General features: G+C 38.3%; 3 protein-coding genes across 3 annotated transcripts; 1 reads left to right on the forward strand and 2 right to left on the reverse strand.

Moving 5' to 3' along the window:
• The first annotated feature begins 2,525 nt into the window (after nt 1-2,525).
• LOC131227665 (probable LRR receptor-like serine/threonine-protein kinase At3g47570) lies at nt 2,526-6,305 on the forward strand. Its single transcript, XM_058223462.1, has 2 exons — nt 2,526-5,257; nt 5,850-6,305. The coding sequence occupies exons 1-2, from the start codon at nt 2,539-2,541 to the stop codon at nt 6,230-6,232; spliced, it is 3,102 nt and encodes a 1,033-aa protein (XP_058079445.1). The 5' UTR covers nt 2,526-2,538; the 3' UTR covers nt 6,233-6,305.
• Nucleotides 6,306-6,431: 126 nt separating this feature from the next.
• On the reverse strand, nt 6,432-7,200 carry LOC131226779 (uncharacterized). The gene has a single exon (XM_058222506.1). The coding sequence runs from the start codon at nt 7,192-7,194 to the stop codon at nt 6,697-6,699; it is 498 nt and encodes a 165-aa protein (XP_058078489.1). The 5' UTR covers nt 7,195-7,200; the 3' UTR covers nt 6,432-6,696.
• Nucleotides 7,201-17,354: 10,154 nt separating this feature from the next.
• LOC131228058 (uncharacterized) lies at nt 17,355-19,753 on the reverse strand. Its single transcript, XM_058223887.1, has 4 exons — nt 19,525-19,753; nt 19,302-19,372; nt 19,057-19,166; nt 17,355-18,079 (listed from the first exon to the last, which is right to left on the reverse strand). The coding sequence occupies exons 1-4, from the start codon at nt 19,651-19,653 to the stop codon at nt 18,063-18,065; spliced, it is 327 nt and encodes a 108-aa protein (XP_058079870.1). The 5' UTR covers nt 19,654-19,753; the 3' UTR covers nt 17,355-18,062.
• Nucleotides 19,754-19,854: the final 101 nt, after the last annotated feature.

The raw sequence follows: 19,854 nt of genomic DNA on the forward strand, positions 1-19,854 counted from the left end.
CTCTTGAACTTTTCACCGTGGCAGAGGCTACACGGCATTGTTTTGTCCACATTGCTTTTCTCAGTAGATGTGCATGGCTTTCTTAGTAGATTTGTCCTTCTTTCCACATCGGATGAAGACAGGAGCAATCAGAAAACACAAGACTAGCCAATAGTCAACATTCAAATGAGGAAAAATATCTTCAATGGGACCCTCATTAGAAGAAGATTTTGGATCCATACATGTGTGCCATCTGTAATACTGTAAATCAGGAAATTTTAATCATACAATCCCAGTAGTATCTTCACCAACCTCCTGCTAAATATGTCAGAATCATTCCAGTGCATTTTCGGCTTTCCCTTATATTTCCCTAATTTACTTTTTAATCCATCCATGTGCTTGATTTATTGATGTAGCTATCTAACCAGATAATCCATGGAAGTTGAAAGAAACTAATGAAATGAATTTGTTGAATACTTTTCATACTGCTTGTTGCTAGTCATTTAAACCAATTGTTGAATTGATTCTGATAAGTGACCGCAAGGCTAATTTTGCCATTGTGAATAGTGCTTTTGTTGTGTGGCAAGTGGTGGATTGCTTGAAATGCTTAAAACGTTTAGGGCTCATTCATGCTCTGTATTAGTGCGATCATTGGTGTAATATTGAAATGTTGGATTGATCTTTTGAGTGATGCAGATTCCATAAGAGCTGATGCTGATTCAGAAATTCTTCCTATCCTCCTACCCTTTTGAGCGGTGCAGATTCTATATTTGTACCATTTTACCATCCAAAGCAAGGAAAACATTTTAGATGGCATCAATTACTCCACAGACCATACCATATTATCTCAGGATTGTTAGAGTTTAGTGGATTATTCCTAAAAGATTAAACCCACAGGGTGGAGATGGGGCATACTTTTCAAACAAAAGGAGATATATAGGGCATTGGTTCTGTCCCTGGACTTATTTTTCATCTGTAATCGGTTTACACGTTATTCTACATGGCCTTTTAAGTGATAATGTAAACTGAACATGTTGTGTGTTTGGGTAGCTGGTAAAGTATTTACAATGAATAAAGTAGATATTCATGCAATAAAACTTTGGTGGTGAACCTTCCAAAATCTGCAAATCATTTAAGCACTTGACTTTTTTAGGGCTCTAAGAGAGCATTAAATCATGCAAAAACTAAACGGATTGGATGTCTTCCACCCATCATAGTGGGCCCCAAATGCAATTTAGAAGTTTTTAATGATGGACGCCCCATACTTCCCTCATCTGGTCCATTAATAATTATCAAATTGTCTTTTAGGGTCACAGGAGAGCATTAGGGGAAGTACATGATGGATTGATAATATATCATATACATATCATGAGTGTATATCACCATTGTTTTATAACATGTATAATGCATTTTTAGCTGCAAAGACTTTACATGAAATATAAAACATGGTTTTTTATCGGGTATAAGATGCCATCTAAAAGTTGTAATATGTTTATAGCTTGTAAAGCCTTTTCAGAAAAATACATACATCCAAATAACCCTTGTAATTAGATTATTTTTAATTCATTTACAGCTTAAAGACTTTACAGGCACTAAAAGGACCACTAAAGGAAGACAAATTTGTCATTTTCTTACTTATATATATATATATATATATATATATATAGAAGCCAGATATCATTTTCTTACTTAATAGTGATGTTATAACTTTAGTTGAAAGGTGTGGTGACAGGTCTGCATATGTAAATAACAGGGTTTGTTTTTTGATAAATAGTTTAAGACTAAGATGTCGTTTGGCACTTTGGATTGGAGAGGATTGGAGGGGGTTTCAAATCCCCTTGTTGTTTTGGGTTTGCAATTCACAGTGAGAGCTTGGATTACACCTAAAATCATTTCAATAGTTGCAGGTGTAACATTTGTGTAACTGCACACTATCATTCTATTGGGCACATGGCCCACTAATGATGATTAGCACCGTCCAAATATTGTCCATGTAAATCAGCACTGTCCAAACATTGTCCAGTACCGTCCAAACATTGTCCATATTAATCAACGATTAAAAATCGTTGATTAGTCACTCAGACATGATCTTGTGCTTGCGGTGCATTCAAGACTTGAAATTTCATCATTTTTGGGTAAAGCATATATTTCGATGGGCTTATCACAGCCATAGTGTCAAAAATTATATATCTCACTAATTAGGGATATTAAAGTTGATTTAGTAAGTAAATTCAACCCATGTAAATATACCATGCATAGGTATTTTTGAATTAAAGTTGATTCACACTCCAGGGTGCCAAACACACCGGGAGGATTGCCAATCCATGGGGTTTCCAATCCTGGGAGTTCTGAATCAAGGGGGTTCCAAATCCACGCTCCCAAACAGGCCCTAACGACTTTTCGGTCTATATACCAAAGTAGACACCCTTTACGGAAAAGGAAAAAACAAAAAACAAAAAACAAAAACAAAAACAAAAATAAGCGGAAAAAAAAATAATAATAAATAAATAAATTCATCAACGGACGAGAAGTCACCTTCTCTGTATATATGGAGAATCCATGCCATATATGTCTCCTCACTTTGCCTTTCCTGCATTCACAAACTCCATAATGGAGCTCCCACCTATGAGCTTATGGGCAATTTGGTCATTTCTCCTTCTCTCTTCCATTCACCTTCCCTGTTTCTTTGGATCTGCCGCTCACTTCTCCAACGAAACTGATCTCCTTGCTTTGCTCAAATTAAAACATCTAATAACCGACGATCCTCTCCATTCTTTGAGCTCATGGAACCATACTCTCCACTTCTGCCACTGGCAAGGTGTCACATGCGGTGGTCCCCGTCATCCTCAAAGGGTCATGGCCTTGAACCTCACTGCCCAGAAATTGGTGGGCCCCATATCTCCCTACATAGCAAATCTCACCTTCCTCAGGATAATCGATCTCTCAGCCAACAGTTTCCACGGGACGATTCCTGAAGAGATTGGCCGGTTGTTCCGCTTGAGGTATCTCCGTCTGACCAATAACACATTCACTGGAGAAATTCCAGCAAATCTGTCCCACTGTTTCAAACTCCAAGTTCTTCGTCTTTCCGGGAATCAGCTCACAGGGAGGATTCCGACTGAGCTTGGCTCTCTATCGAAGCTCACCTACTTAATGCTTGGTCGCAACAGTCTTGCAGGCAGCATCCCACCTTCACTTGGAAACCTTTCGTCTCTCACGCTCCTTTATCTTTCTTATAACAGTCTGGAGGGCAGCATCCCAGATGACCTTTGTCAGTTGGCGAGCTTAAATTTTCTTAGCATAGCTGGAAATAAACTGTCAGGTACGATTCCGCCTCGGCTCTACAATCTCTCCTCTATTAACGTTTTGGACGTGGGATGGAACAGATTGCATGGAAATCTTCCACCTAACTTAGGCCTTACTCTTCCTAATCTCCAACAACTTTATGCCGGAGGTAACCAATTCACAGGACCCATACCAGTTTCATTATCCAATGCTTCCGGACTTTTATTTATTGACCTTGTAGACAATAGTTTTAGCGGATCTGTGCCTCTGAATTTTGGAAGCCTCAAAGGTCTCACCTGGTTAAATTTGTGGGGCAACGAACTTGGAGTTGGAAAAGCTCGTGACTTGAGTTTTCTTGATTCTTTGACCAATTGCAGTAGCTTACAACTGGTGGCCGTGGCCAGAAATCGTCTCAGCGGTGCTTTGCCCAACTCCATAGCAAATATTTCGACCCAACTGACATACCTATCTTTAGGAGGTAATATGATATTCGGAAGCATCCCATCTGCGATTCAGAATCTTATTGGCTTAACAGTACTGCGTATAGAGAATAACTTTCTGACTGGTACAATTCCCATTGGTGTTGGGAAGCTTAACAAGTTGGAGGTACTTTACTTGTATTCAAATGGATTATCAGGGAAATTTCCACCTTCTTTGGGCAACATCACCAGATTGTACCAACTCAGTTTACGTGAAAACAATCTATCAGGGAGCATACCTACAACTCTTGGTAACTGCATAAACCTGAACCAAATATTCCTCTTCAATAATAACTTTAGCGGTACCTTACCCAAACAACTTTTCAGCATTCCATATCTGATTGATCTCCAAGCTCAAAACAACTTTTTCACGAATCTGCCACATGAAGCCAGTTACTTGAAAGCTCTTGGAACATTCAATGTTTCTAATAACAAATTGTCAGGCGAAATTCCAAGCTGGCTAGGCAATTGTCTCAGCCTAGAGTATCTCGAGTTGGATGGGAACTTCTTTCAAGGATCAATTCCACCAACATTCAGTGGTCTAAAAGGTCTTCGATACCTGGGTCTTTCACGCAACAACTTATCTGGGAAGATTCCAAGATATCTGGAGAAGTTTGCTCTAGAGTATCTAAATCTATCCTTCAATCATTTCGAGGGTGAATTACCAAAACAAGGGGTCTTTGGAAATGCCAGTCGAGTTTCAGTGCTCGGAAATAGTAAGCTTTGTGGGGGTATTCATGAATTACAATTGCCACCATGCTCTAGCCAAGCTTCCAAGAAACGGGGGATCTCTCTTGCTTCAAAAGTCAAATTCTCAATAATTGGTGCTGTCCTGGGTCTTATTTCATTATCATGTTTCTTTACCATTCTTTATCGGGTAAGAAAGTCAAGAAGGAAACCTTTTGCTGTGCCTTCTATGGAGGAACCTTTTATGAACGTGTCTTATGCGGAACTCTTTAAAGCAACAGATAAGTTCTCTCCTGTCAATTTGATCGGAACTGGAAGTTTTGGCGCCGTATATAAAGGGATTCTAGATCGTGTTGGGACTATGGTAGCAGTGAAAGTCTTCAACCTTCAACAACAAGGAGCTCTGCGGAGCTTCATGGCCGAATGCGAAGCCTTGAGAAACATTAGGCATCGGAATCTTGTTAAGATATTAACTTGTTGCTCGAGCATTGATTTTAAGGGCAATGATTTTAAAGCTCTAGTTTACGAGTACATGTCCAATGGAAGTCTAGAGAAGTGGTTGCACAGGGAGGGCCATGACCAGCCAAGAAAGAACTTGAAGTTTACTCAAAGGCTAAGCATTGCTATAGATGTGGCTTCTGCACTGGATTATCTACATAATCATTGCCAAACATCAATCATTCATCAAGATTTAAAGCCAAGCAACATTCTTCTTGATGATGACATGATTGCTCATGTGGGTGATTTCGGGCTAGCCAGGTTCTTATCTGAGGTTGCTCAAAGCAGCTCAGTTGGGATGAAGGGATCTATTGGGTACATCGCTCCAGGTAACAATTTCATCTATTTCCTATTATTATTATTATTATTATTATTATTATTGAAGGATCCACATCTGTCAAGATTCTCTAAGATCAAGATATACAAAGCGGTATACATACTCACTTGCACCCCCCACATGAATCACACCATAATAAGGTATGATGATTTCTTTTCTGTTAATGGCCTTAGGTTTTTTTTTTCTCTTTTTTTTTTTTTATTATTACATTAAAAATAACAGCAACTCATATATTCTCTTGATGATTGAGGAGCAAAGTTCTTTCATTTGAGTAACAAAGCCTTATTCAATGTGGAGCATCTTTACAAGAACATATAACTTCATAGCACACCAATTGATGTTAGGAATTCAGATCTTTAGTAAAGGAAAAAAGGCAAATTACTTGTTTAAATAGAATATTTCCTCTCTCCCCCTCTCTCTCTCTCTCTCAAAATTCTTACTTTTGACATTATTTGTATCCAAATGGTCTTTTTTGACCACACGCACCACATGTGTACCCGAACCCATGACCTCGGTGTTGAAACTCACTGTCTACCGGTGAGCCATGGTCACTTAGATTCTAACATAAGTTGTATAAATTGCAGAGCATGCGATGGGCGGAAAAGCATCTACACAAGGAGATGTTTATAGCTACGGAATCCTTCTACTGGAGATGATCACTGGAAAGGGGCCAACTGATGACATGTTTAAGGACAATCTAAGCCTTCATCATTTTGCTAAGATGGCTTTGGCTGAACGAGTAATGGAGATTGTTGATCCACAACTGCTCTTAGAAGAAGCCGAAACTATTCAAGGCAATGAAAATCAAATCAATTCAAGAAATAAAATGCATGACTGCTTGATTTCAATGGTCAAAATCGGTGTGTTGTGCTCTGCAGAATCTCCAAGAAAACGAATGCAAATGAGAGATGTTGTTTCCGAAATGCACACAATCAAGGACTTGTATCTCAGGGTCAAGATTCACTGAGACAAACAAGTTAGGTCGCAAATACTAGATGAAGGTTTGTCTTACCTCAGGCATTACTAAGTTATTGTTAGTTATTTTGAGAAAGATTTCCAAATGTAATGAGCTTGTTGAATCCTTCCCTAAACAAGCTCTAGATATATTATTTAGACTTTGGTTAAGAGTGTCTTTTTTTTTTTTTTTTGGTCTAGAAAGTAGTAAATTCCTTCCCGGGAAAAAAACATTTTACAGACTAGCATTTTCGGTTGTTCAGCTCTACAAGGCATGCAATTCTCAAACTACAGCTTGCAACTTTAGCAAGCATTAAACAAGCAACCATGGTCACTGAAAAAAGAAGAAGTGAAAGTACTAACAGCAGTTAAAGATGGCATTTACTCACCAACCAAACTTTTTGAATGCATCCCTAGTTCTCTTCCTTAGCCGGTGAAAAGAATTACTATGCAAGCAATAATCCAAGGGGGGAAGTTTCATCCTAGGAAGTTTGAGGTCTTCAACCATTCTGGAGTTTCCCTCAGAAACACTGCCAACAAAAGTGCTAACACTGCTGTGCCGAGCAGGATCTTCGTTATGGGTTTGATCATGGAATCCTTTGGCTCTCCGTCAATGTAAATTACAGATCCGTCCCTGTACGGAAGCAACGATCTTCCATTCCGGGGGTTGAAACGGATCGAAACACCTCTTCCCGAGATGGGATTGAACGCGAAGATGGATTTGAAACCATACTTTTCCAGAATGTCATGGACTTCCAGCTGATCCTGATCCCACCCTCCGAGCCTCGATTTAAAAACATCGATCGGACCTTTGCCGCAGCGGAAGAGATGGATCTCGATCTCTGGGGCTATGATCTTGACAGATCTAGGTTTAGGGTTTGGTTGAGATTCGTCGCCGGTGCTTCCAGCAGACGGATCGCTGCAGGCCTCGATCTCTTTTACTTCGTTCTCTTTCTCCTTCTCGCTTTCCTCCATTCTCTCCTTTTGGGTCCTTACTCTTACTCCGGTGGTAGACTCTCCGGAGTTTGAACACCTGGTTGAGGGTTCGAGTACCCATAGGTGGTGAAATTCCTCTACGGCGGCGTGAGCGTGTGGTTGTGTGTGTGCGTGTTTAAAAAAAAAAAAAAAAAAAACGGTTAAGAGTGCATTTGTATTGATATTGAATATATGAGAAGATGTTTTCTTTTTTCTTTTTTTTAATCTTATGTTAGGCAAAGGGAGATTGTATCATGAATTTAATAAAACTTTATAATGTTAAGAAATTAGTCTAGCATTTGGACTACCAACTTGATATAAGTTTGATGAGGTATTCGTCCAATGAATTTTACCATGGATTCGGCCAAAAAACAAAAAAAAAAAAAAAATGAAAGGAAAAAAAATGAATGAACTTGTATGATCCAATGGTTCATCTAATTGATGTAAGTAATTCTTTCGCCTGACGAATGTGAATCATTGCTATGTTTTCAAATGTAAGTTGATGTACAGCTAACAAGATGGTTAGAATTATCAAACCATAGTAATCTCTGATGAAATGGATGGTACACATAAAACCGTGAATACCAACAAGGATGGGATATGCCGGAATAAAAATGGCCTAAGCCAGAACCAGGATGGATAAAACTAAATGTTAATTGATCCTCCTGTGGGAATCTTAATGAGGATGGAGGGGGTAGAATTTTTAGAGATCACATGGATTAAGTTATCTTTGCCTTTCATAACTTCTTTGACAGGGTCACTAATAATGTGGCTGAAACACATGCAGCCTTTGACAGCATTAATTAGTATTGCATTGACCTGGGGCTAAGGAATGTTATTGTGTTATCAGATTCCATTTTTTTAATGCCATTTCTAATCCTCTTGCACCAGCCCCATGGAAGATTTGGTATCCGGTGGGGGATATATCTCATTTGAAAATTGTTATAAAATTTAGGAAATCTGACACTTTTAGATAAGGAAATTCAGTGGCAGATGGTTTAGGAATACTTGCGAGCAAGCTTAATCGTTTGTTCCATAGTTGAGGTGATCTCCTGTGTGAGATTTAGGGCTTGCTGGGTATGGACAATACAGGTATGGGATGCTTAGTAGGCCTTTCAATGAGCTGGGCCTATGGTTGGCTTTGGCCCAAAATTTGAACTATTTCAAGTCTGGTTGATTCAAAATTTTGATTTTGGTAGGGCAGAGCCTAGCCCATTGATAGCCCTGATTATTTGTATCATTATTTCTTTTTTCTTTTTTAACCTTGTGCCCCCAAGACAAAAACAAAAATGAAAACAAAACAAAAAATAGAGGGAGGCATGTTCTCTAAGTGGGCTCTAGCTGGTATATTGCCTTTTCCTGATCTTTCTGGTGATCAGGCAGGCCACTCGTGCAAGTTGAATGCGGACCACTGATAAATCCTCTAATTGTCCTTTTTTTTTCTAATTATAATGAGTATTGCAAATGTTTAAATAAGACAATCCAAAATCCTAAGCCATAGCACATTCCTAGACGTAAGTAAGAGTATATTCCTATAGCTACAATGAGAGTAAGATTCCAATAGTTACTCAAGTAATTAAAAATAACATTAATAATAAGATTGGGAAATGGGTACCCACTATCCGGTTAAAGTTCATAGCACATGGATTGATGTTAGAAATTCCTAACTTTAGGAAAAACAGAAATGCTAATTACTTGTTTAAATGGATTCAACCTCTATTTTTATTTGTATATAAGTGGTTGCCTACATTCTTGTGAGAGATATAAATTACCGAGTATGCAATGGGCGGTAAATCATCCACACAAGGAGATGTTTATAGCTATTGAATTCTTCTACTGGTGATAATAGGCCAATGACATGTTTAAAGATAATCTTAGCCTTAATCATTTTGCTAAGTTGGCCTTGCCTTTACAAGTAATGGAGATTGTAGATCCATTTCTCTTGGAAGAAGCCAAAGTTATTGAAGGCAACAGAAATCATATCGACACAAGAAATAGAATACATGACTGCTTGAATTCAATGATCAGAATTGTCATGTTGTGTTCCGAGGAATCTCCTAGAGAGCAAATGGAGATGAAAGATATTGTCATGGAAATGCATGCAATGAAGGACTTGTATCTTGGGGTCAGAATTCACTGAGACAAATGACTTAAGTCACAACAATTATGTGAAGATGTTGAAAGAGATTTCCAAATAAAATAAGTTTATTTCTTTTCTTAACAAGCTTAAGATATAATTAATTTTGGGTTAGGAGTTTTTTTTTTCCCACATAAAGGTGGAAGCACATCACCCGTGACTTAGTTGATCGATTAGGATGATGTACAGTCATTAAGGTGGGCTCAACAAAAAACAAATGGGCCTCACCTATCATATAATTCCACAGGTCAAAATAACAAAAAATTACAATACAATCAACTTGGATCCACAACAGACTCTGAAAACAACATCCAGCCAGAGGCACTTTGATCCAGGCTTCATTGCATCAAAATCTGGAAGCAGGGAAAGCAATGGCCGGATGATGTTGCAGCCATCAAGTCCACAACAGACTCAATACGACAGCAGCCTCTGCTCCTTTAGATCCACTGGCCTTTGGACCACTCCAATCAAACAGGCAACACCACCTGCAGACTGGGTAGGAGTGTTCTTGTACTTATGGTTTATGCATAGGAAGCTACCTTTCTTTTTCTTTTAGTCCTGGTTTTAGGTAAAGGGAGATTGTATGATGTATGTAATATGATAAAGATATCATCTTATTACAATAAGAAGATTATTGGGTTCCTAAGATGTTTAATCGCTAAAACATTTTATAAAACCCCTTTCAAAATGCCATCACAATCCAGCGGAAGCATTTTAATAGTTGAACTATTTCCACTTGGCAGTAGTACGGGTCATCCAATGAGTCCCGTTATGGATTAAGATATATTTTCCCTGATGAATGTGAATCATTGTTCTTTTTCAAATGTCCAATACAATGCCAACAAGAGTATTGGAATTTATAATAGATCCATTGTTCTTCTGTAAAGAATTTGAGATTTTGGATGTGCTTGTGAAGAAATAAAGACTCAAAGATGCTGACAACAAAACATATTAAGTTAGTATTTCAATTTTAAGATGCCAAATGACAAATCTATATCAGATTGATTACATGAGATGCAAATAATTGCAACTAATCTAGTAATAGAAAGAGCTATAACATCCATGATTTTTTCAAGTTAGTTTTATAATCGCAAATTTACCACTATCATTGAAGGAATTCCATAAAAATATAGAACAGGGGAAAGAGGAGATAAGTTTAAAGGATTTGCAGCAATCACAATTGGTTTCAAAAGTTCATATTGTTTTGAAAACCATAGGCTATTAAAAAGGTGTATCAACAACCTAAACCAATTAAGGATATTAGAATGATGAGAATAATGAGCCAAACCCCCTAGCAACTAGCCCATGAAAAGTCCATGGGAACCATAGGCCATGCCTATTTAAATTGGATAATGGAATACTACTGGTAAGGAAGCAAGAAAAGGCACATGCATATGTAAAAAAAATAATAATAATAAATAAATAAATCAACTTGCTTCAATACAAAGTTTGTGCAGAAAATCAAGTGGTCTAACAATGTCCAAAATTCAAGGGGAAAGCCTAATCCATCAATCAAGCTCAACCTTGGTATTCAGCCCATTATTTTAGCCCAAGTGCATTCATGATGCATGGGACTATGTTGCATGCATAGAAAAAGGGAAGAGTTTGAAAGTATGTATTAGAAATGTATTTGGCATTATTTTGAAGTTGTTCCTTTGTTTTGAAAATATGTAGTAATACATTAAAAACACAAGATTGTTATTAATGTATTTACGAGAGGTAGTTGTAATTGATCTATAAAAAGATCTACTTTGTAATGGAAAGGCATTCAATTTTTGAGTTATTTTCTAAAAGATTTGAATTTGTGAATTGATTAATTCCTCTCTTGTTAGGTGAGTGATTCTCTATCCCCTTGGGTGAGTGAATCCTAAGATTTTCCTTATTGGGTGAATGATTCCCCACTCCCTTGGGTTGGGTAAGTGATTCTCCAAACTACCTCCTTTTCTCATTCTCATTTAGCTTATATTCTCTTGATCTAAATTATAACAACAAAGTTTTTCTTTCTTTCTCTTTATTGCCTTTCTTTGAGTTCTACATCAATAAGACCCAATATCGACATTATTTGATGCACTGGTCATAATTGTAATGAAAGTGGAATCATAATAGACTAAATGATATTCTTTCATGCTAGTTGAAGGTAGGCCTAGCGATGAGCCAGGGCAGGGCCTGGATTTTGAAATGGTCATATGAGACTATTGAGCCAGCCAATTCAAAATTTTGATTTGTTGAGCCAGGTGCAGCCCATTGCTAGGCTTAGCTGAACAGAGCATATTGTGTGGAATAAATGCAATTCACAAATGAAAACTGTCTTAAGATGCTTTAAGCCAAAACCACCCTACTTATCAAGAAGTCAGTTTTTGATGCATATCACTCTAGCACATGTTTCTTTTAATTGCTAGAATGCACTAAACTCAATCATGGAATGTATGGGTCCCTAGTCATGGCTCAGTGGCAGACTCACAAGAGTTTTAACACTGAGGTCATGGGTCCAAGTTCCCATTGTGGTGCGTGTCGGTGTGTGTTGGTGTGAGTGTGGGTTGGAAAAAAAAATTCATGGGAAGAATGTTTTATACTTTCCAAGTGGTTAGCATGTCTCTTTATGGAAATTTAAAAGAATACAAAATTGTAAAAAAATATATACAATCACTCATAATAATTGGACTACGAAAGCAATGGTTGAGAAAAACAGTTTCTATTCAATGTGGACGACCCAGCATAGTGGGTTGGTTGGCTAAAGTAGCTTCTCCTACCCCGAAATCATATATGGTACGTTGAATAACTTATTTTGGTTTGCGAAATACACCTGCTTTAGTATTTTGACAATCCTAATTACTCCCGCCTCCGATTGGGCCTTCTCTAGTCCATCTTGGCCATGAAAGTGTCCGCCACCCACTTTACATCACAAATTAATTCTCACAGCATCATGGCCTTAACTATAGCACATAACCTTACCTATTCATCTGCTTACTGGAGCTCTCCTCAAGGACATGGTTTTTCGAGGCAGATTACCTACTGATAGTGAGGTGGCTACCGACCATGCTACATCAGCTCCACCGAGATGTATGTGTCCTATCCATGTCATCAATTCAATTTTTTTCATACTATTTTATAACAAGAGCTCAAAGTTGAGGCATATTCAAATCTCATATGGACCACACCAAAGAAAGAGTGGTGATTGAACACTTCTCATTAATAACTTCTTAGGGGCTACAAAAGTTTTGAATTAAGCTGATATTTGTTTTTTTTCTCTTCATCGAGTGACATGTATGGCCTAATAAATAGATTGAATGACAAATAAACATTACAATAAGCCTTGGGGAGTTTTTTATGGAGGGCATTCAATCTCCACTATTTTCTTGTAGTGTGGTCCACTAGAGATTTTGATATCCTTAATTTTAGTTCCTGCCCTACAATAATATGAGCAACTAGATGGACGGCTGGAATAAAAACACACACACACACATATATATATATATATATGGGGCTCACATAGCTCTATAATACCAGCCTCGCTACTGAGGCTGCCAGTACGTAATCCGCGTCCATGATTTTCTTGAAACTTTTCACATTTCTAAGGCAGCTTAAAATAAAAATAAATTAATTAATGAAGCAATCATGAGAGGGTCCTGAATTTGCGACGTGAATTGCACGGCTAGATTATTGGACCCTACCATCATATCTCGATGCTTTCTACAAAACAGCTTGGTGGGATCCATTCAATCCAGATAATAAATTCTAGTGAAGAACTAACGAGCCATGAGTGAGCCATACCGCAACTAATGGTGGGCCTAGATGCAAAATGCCATCCACACCGTTAACATAAATGAAAATTGCCAGATCAATACTTTTGATCAAGCCATCTTAATAATCTTAACTTATCCTGCAAACAAAAGCAATATTCATCCATAATTTACAGGCATCAGATGATTATTATCATACGTATGAGTGCACCTTTTGGATTATGGCCCATTCACATCAGGGACCCACTAATTGGATTGTCTGGATAAACAGAGACCCTAAGATCTCACACTTACAGGTAATCCCGGCCATTCATCATGTTGATTGTATTTTGTGTGCACTGTACCAAAATCAAGCTGACACGAAATCAGATCGTGTACTGAGTTACACAGTAAGCTCTTATGGTACTGAGCAAACTCAGTTGGGCCCACCTTGAATGTATGTGGTCTATCCATGCTATCCATCCGTTTTCCCATCTAATTTAAGGGGCTGAGTCCAAAATTGAAGTATATCCAAATATCAAGTGGATCACCAAACAGTGGGGATAATGATTTCCACTGTTGAAACCTTTCTAGGCCCGGCAGTGATGTTTATTTCTCATCCAACCTGTTCATGAGATCATACAGACATGGATGAAGGGAAAACAAAAGTATAAGCTTGATCTGAAACTTCCGTGGCCCTCAAGAATTTTTCAACGGTAGACATTCAATTCAACTGTTTCCTATGATGTGGAACATTGGATATGCCTCAATTTTGGGTTCAAGCCCTAAAATTATCTGTTAAAATGGATGGATGGAGAGGATAAAGTATATAAATCCGGATGACATGTGTGCATTGAGTGTGGGGTATTATGACACACTTAATCCGGAAGAAACGGTAATTCGGCACTTTTTGAAGTTGATGGTTATAAACTGTAATTATACAGTGAAACAAAGAAAGTTTCGTGAGAAGCTTTAAGTGCCACCAAATCGATTTCAAACACCACGTACTTCACGAGGACACGAAAAAGACTTGTAATATACGACTGCAGCCGTTAGACAGTAGATTTTCAAGAATCGGACGGATGGCAATAGAGTTGTTTTTTTATTGGGTATTTACGACTCAGGTGTTTGGCAGAAGAGAGTTATGTCTTGGGCCCGTCCTCGTGTTTGGCAGTCAGATTTCATCTCGCTCTAGATCTTTTAATACCACGCTCTAGATCTTTTAATACCATGACCAGGGACTAGAGCTACACAAGACAGGCTCGTCTTTCACAAAACTACCAAAATGACTCTACTTTTCATTCTGAGTACTTTATTTTTGTACTCCGTTGGCCAGTACGTGAGATCGCAGATTCTGGTGAGGCCGTGACATTGGCCCACCTTGATAATGTGTTCTATATCCATATCATCCATCCATTTTGATAGCCCATTTTAGAACATGGGCCTAAAAATGAAGCCAATTCAAATCTCAAGTAGACCACACCACACGAAACAGTGGTGATTGAATGTCCACCGTTAAAAACATCTTGTGGGCCACAAAAGTTTTGTACACCCACAATTTGATGTGTTTTCCCTTCATCTTATGTGTGTGACCTTATCAATAAGTTGGATGGCATATAATTATTAGGGTGGGCGTTAAAAATTTTTAATGGTGGCCATTCAATTGCTATTATTTCTTATAGTTTGATCAACTTAAGATTTGATCAACTTCATTTTTTGAGCTCATGCTCTAAAAATGAGCTAGATAAAATGCATGGGTATACAATAGATACATGAAGGTGGCCCCTATGGCTTTCCCAACCTTACTAAATCAGCATAATTGTATATTGATCACTCGATCACTCAATCACTCAAATTAAACTACTTAAATTACTATACCCACTGTAAATAAGTGGCAGGTACAAAGTCATAATAGTTGAACCATCCTCTTCCCTACAGCTGCCAAGTGGTTGAGCTTGGGTTGAATTGGACCTAGATTTTAAAAGTTTGATTTTGCTTGGCCTGGGCCTAGTCCATTTATTACCCTACTCCCCGGTATGTAATACACTTGTTTGTTGACACAGGGCCAATGGATATTTGTCATTTCAACCCTCCAATATATCGGATAATTAAGTAAGTGTTTTTTTTATATTATTATTATCTTTACTATGTATAATGATGTATATTGAGGAGTATATGTACAAGTTTGTTTATATAATTAGTTTTAAAAGAATCATGACCTTTGAGATTTTAGAAAACTAAATAAGATTTTTAATATAAACAGTTGATGCTTGCCTAACATTGAAAATCTACTTGCTTAGAAAGTCAAGACTTAGATGTTAGTTGTTTTTTTGTTTTTTTTTTAATAATAATTATTATTATGCTTCTTCTTTTTCCTTCTTTTCTTTTTTTTTTTGGACACACACCATAACACCCATACATCATAATGTGTGCTTGAACCCATGACTTAATGTTAAATCCCTATGAGTCTATCCTTCCCTGCTACGCTTCTCTTTGGATTTATGTGATATCTTGTTTTTCTTAAGCCCTATCCAACAATAGATATGTGAAGCCCACTAGGATGTCCATGTAATATCCATCCACACATTTGTTGCAACACCTAATGTTAGCTAATGTTAGGACGTTAGTCCAAGCAAAAGATGGATTTAGAACTCAAGCCAGCCAAAAAAGTGGAAAAAATAAATATAAAATTATAAAAATATAAAATAAAATAATAAAAAAATGGGATGACCCATCTATTGGAAAATCTTCATTCTCTTTGTACCTTATGCATTCTTTTCCTCCGTATTTCTGTCTCCCTTGACAAAATCTCTTCCCCAATTTCCTCTTCCCTTCCTGCATGAGTTGCACGTGACATTTTCTACAGTACATTTAAACTGTAACCCTAAACTGCTACACTATTTTAATGCCCAGCCATAACTTCATGTGGGACATGGATTTCCTGCCAAAGGCCTTCCCATAAAGTTTTTATGCTGGCAACCTAAAGTGGAGCCCACCTTGATAATTGTAATAAATTCACCCCGTCCATCAGTTTTGTGAGCTCATTTTAGGACTTAGGATCAAAATTGAGAAGGATCAAAGATTCAAGTGGGCCGCACTAAAGGAAAATGTGTGTAGGGAAATTTCTACCGCGTCGACGGTGATGTTTATATGCCATACCTACCATTCATAACGTCATTCCTAATGGGATGAATTGAAAACACAAATTTCCATGGTCTCACGAATATTTTAACTGCGGAGGTTCAATCCTCAGGTTTTCAGCCCACATAAGCACTGGATTGCTTATTTTTTTGCCTAATGTCCTAAAATGATCTTAGAAAAAGGATGGACTGGGTGGATTTCTAACAAACATCACAGTGGCCAACCCAGGTTCCCAGGATCTTCCGGGATGCGATTAGGTTGCTGAGCCACCCATTGGTGGTGGTGTGACGATGAGGTGAGATTCGATTGACTCATCCATCACACCATGCAGTAAATTGAAGTTTAATGCATTTTACTGCCAGCCACTGATGATGTAACAACACGAGAGCTATGTTGAGTGATGTTCCAGCGACCTTGATTTACCAACCTTATGGTGCACAATGTACGTAGTTGATTTCCGAAGGTGGGGATTGAACGTTCACCATTAAAAACTTCTTACGAGCTGGAGAAGTTTGGGATCAAGCTGATATTTGTGTTTTGTGTTTTCACTTCATCCATGTCTACATAACCTTATGAATAGGTTGGATGGTAAAAATTCAATAACAACTTATTTTTCCCTACATAACCATTATAGTGCGCCCTATGAGTTTGTAATGGTAGAAATTCAATAACAACTATTTTCCCATGGTGTGGTCCATCTGAGATTCAGATATAACTTATTTTTTGTGTAAATCCCTTAAATTATATTTCAAAATAGATGGACGGCATAGATAGAAAATATACATCATGGTGGGGTCCACATAGCACCAGTTTTGTTTCTCCAATTTTCCTATAAAATCTCCCCGGCGTTTAAAACTTTTAAAACTTTTAGCATCCGACTAATAATGTGCTGCCACCACTCGACCTTATGGAAGGTATAATACTGCCACCACTCGACCTTATGGAAGGTATAATACGGTCAAGCATATAATACCTTTTCCCTATATATATATATATAACACATGAAGGCATACAGGAACTACCTATGTCCGAAGCTACGTGGGGCCCATGGAGATCCTGTGACAAATCCATTCCATCCATCCAGTTTTTCATGCTCACAATGGTACATAAGTCCAAAATTCAGCCAAATCCAAAACTCACGCAGACCATGCCACACGAAACAATGGGGACTGAATACCTGCCATTGGAAACTTTGTGGGGCCACAAAAGATTTGGATCAGGATGATATTTGTGCCTACAATTTATCCCAATAACCTTATGAACAGTTTCGATGGCCAGGAAGTTTCAAAGGTGGACATTTCTATTCTCACTGTTTCCTGTCAGTATTTCTCCTGCATCACAAGAATCGTAAGAGAGACATGTGGAAAGAAATATCTTCAGCCCACCTGATGGGCGGATCTTCCTGATTTTATCTTGATGATAGGACCCACAATTTGCATGAATATGATGTCCTTCACAATCCACGTGTCAGCGGGAGAGACGGGCTGCAAGGTAAGTTAACATACAGCTGGCTGTAGGAGACTACGGAGATCGAGATGAACCGGAATATGGTAGAGCCACCTATCTCTGTGGGAGTCTCAGATGACTCCGCATCTACTACTCCCTAATAGGGAACTTTACAATTGTTGAGTTTCTACGCATGTGACGTCCATGGTTCAGCGACTCAGGCTGCTGAGCTCGTCGCTCATATCATTGATGGACCATCCTCCTTCATCAGATAAATCTTAACCTCTTTGATCGTTGGCATTCAGTCACACATGATCCGGACATGGGAGAGTGAGATTCGCCAGCAGGAAAGATTAGCCAGAGATGGGTATTGCCGAGAGAAGAACAAGAGGAAGACAGACTCGCAAACCATCCCAGTTGAATGGTCAGCAAAGAAATAGGCCTGACAAAAGAAAAGAAAAGAAAAAAAACAGCTATCTTACGGGTATCCATGCATGCTAGGTATTGATCATATTTCAAAAATCTGAAAGCATGGTCTTCAGCTGGGTCAGGTCAAACTCAAAGGCTCAACCCGACTTGACCCAATATTTTAATAATTATGATTAAAAATACCATGTATAACAATAAATATTAAAAAGGAAAATTTAAAACCGTTAGTAATTTAAAACAGAAACATTGCCATAAAATTGGTGATTGGCTCTCTGGCTAACAGTGTCACTTCATGGTTACAGGTTTGATTCCCACCCTCCACGTTTGCTTTCTATTAAGAATAACACTGACTCACCGAGTGCCTTGGTTCAAGTGACAGCAAGTTGCGTCGAATCAACTCGACGATATGTCTTCTCAAGTTGGATCGAGTCAGACCCAGATCCGAGTTGAATTGACTTGGCCAAGTGGCCAAGTTTCTAGTCGAGTAAACGAGTTTTAGAACTATGGTATTCATACACCACATATCAAAATCAAGGCAATGGGCCAGGTTTCAGTCAATGAAGTAGATCATGTTTGAATTTGCTAGTGTACATATGATTTACCCAAGTTCTCAATTCACCCAAGCTGTTCAAAGAACTCATTTGCACAAAGCACAAACAGAGGCAGACCATGATTTTGGAATGTGGTGTTGAAGCGGGAGCACCACCATGAAAGAAGATTCTTGCAATTGTAAAGGAAAAAAAAAACAGAGAAATAAAGAAAAGAAAGAGCATTCGGGTCAGGTGTATGAGTTCTCACACTACCTTCCACACTACCTTCCAATGCGGAGTCTGCATCCAATAGAAAAGCATGGAAAGCTCCAGTTTTCCCAGACTGAAGGCCTCTCTCTTATACATTAGCTTAATAGATGAGGCATCCAGCTTTCTCTCTTCTCAATAATTCATCATTGCTTATCAGAAAAAAAGAAAATCTAATAAGAAATGGCATTACCTGAGTAGAATCCGTACACTAGTTGAAGTAGCAGACGTTGAAACATGCCACCAGATCTGCAGAACTTCTTTCGAAAAATCTTCAGCGTGAGACCCTGGGACACATTAGACCTACAGAATCAAGAATAAGACAGTACAGTGATGATTCAAAAGATTAGGCTTGCTGATTACATCAACAAGCAAATTAAACAAATGATCCCAATTTTCAGGTTTCTAATCAATTTGCAAAAGGTAATGCACCCTTACACAGGCGAATATGCCAAGGTGGCACATAAGCAGAGCACATCTGGGTCGTGCATGAGATGAATGCAGATGACCTGGCCAGAAAACAGGTTGGGTTAACTCATCCGGCTGGTCACACACAAGTGAACACAATCGACAGTTTAAAAAGATTAGAGTCCACATTTGAAGTACAATTGAGGGCCCAAATGATAAACATGCTAGCTAATTGTTGGGCCCGCTCATTTACATGGCAGAGGCCACCTGATTTAATAGTCCAGATGTTCACACATGTGCTGCCAGGTTTCACACATGCGCCACATGTGGAAGTGCATGTGGGCTTCGCTGCACTCATAGAATCATGATTCCTATATAACATAGGATAGGTCAGACATGAGAATAAATCTATAACCAACAGTAAAAAAAAAAAAATTTAAAAGGAAAAAAAAAAAAGAAGAGGAATAAGCAATGTGATATTACCACAACAATTTTTGCTAATTCACGGAATAACAGAAGAATAAATATCTAAATTGTCTCGGCTGCTCAAAGTGGGGGAAAGAATTTCCCACAATGTTGTGCA

Source organism: Magnolia sinica, chromosome 15, assembly GCF_029962835.1.
Source record: "Magnolia sinica isolate HGM2019 chromosome 15, MsV1, whole genome shotgun sequence".
In the NCBI taxonomy this organism is placed as follows: Eukaryota; Viridiplantae; Streptophyta; class Magnoliopsida; order Magnoliales; family Magnoliaceae; genus Magnolia; species Magnolia sinica.

What these genes read in the sequence shown, in the direction of transcription:
- LOC131227665 (XM_058223462.1), top strand. Translation starts at nt 2,539, where the DNA reads ATGCCATATATGTCTCCTCACTTTGCCTTTCCTGCATTCACAAACTCC. An exon ending in TATTGGGTACATCGCTCCAG is followed by an intron (nt 5,258 to 5,849) that starts GTAACAATTTCA and finishes TATAAATTGCAG; the next exon opens with AGCATGCGATGGGCGGAAAA.
- LOC131226779 (XM_058222506.1), bottom strand. Translation starts at nt 7,194, where the DNA reads ATGGAGGAAAGCGAGAAGGAGAAAGAGAACGAAGTAAAAGAGATCGAG.
- LOC131228058 (XM_058223887.1), bottom strand. Translation starts at nt 19,653, where the DNA reads ATGTTATATAGGAATCATGATTCTATGAGTGCAGCGAAGCCCACATGC. An exon ending in AATCAGGTGGCCTCTGCCAT is followed by an intron (nt 19,373 to 19,524) that starts GTAAATGAGCGG and finishes TTTTCTGGCCAG; the next exon opens with GTCATCTGCATTCATCTCAT. An exon ending in ACCTTGGCATATTCGCCTGT is followed by an intron (nt 19,167 to 19,301) that starts GTAAGGGTGCAT and finishes TTGATTCTGTAG; the next exon opens with GTCTAATGTGTCCCAGGGTC.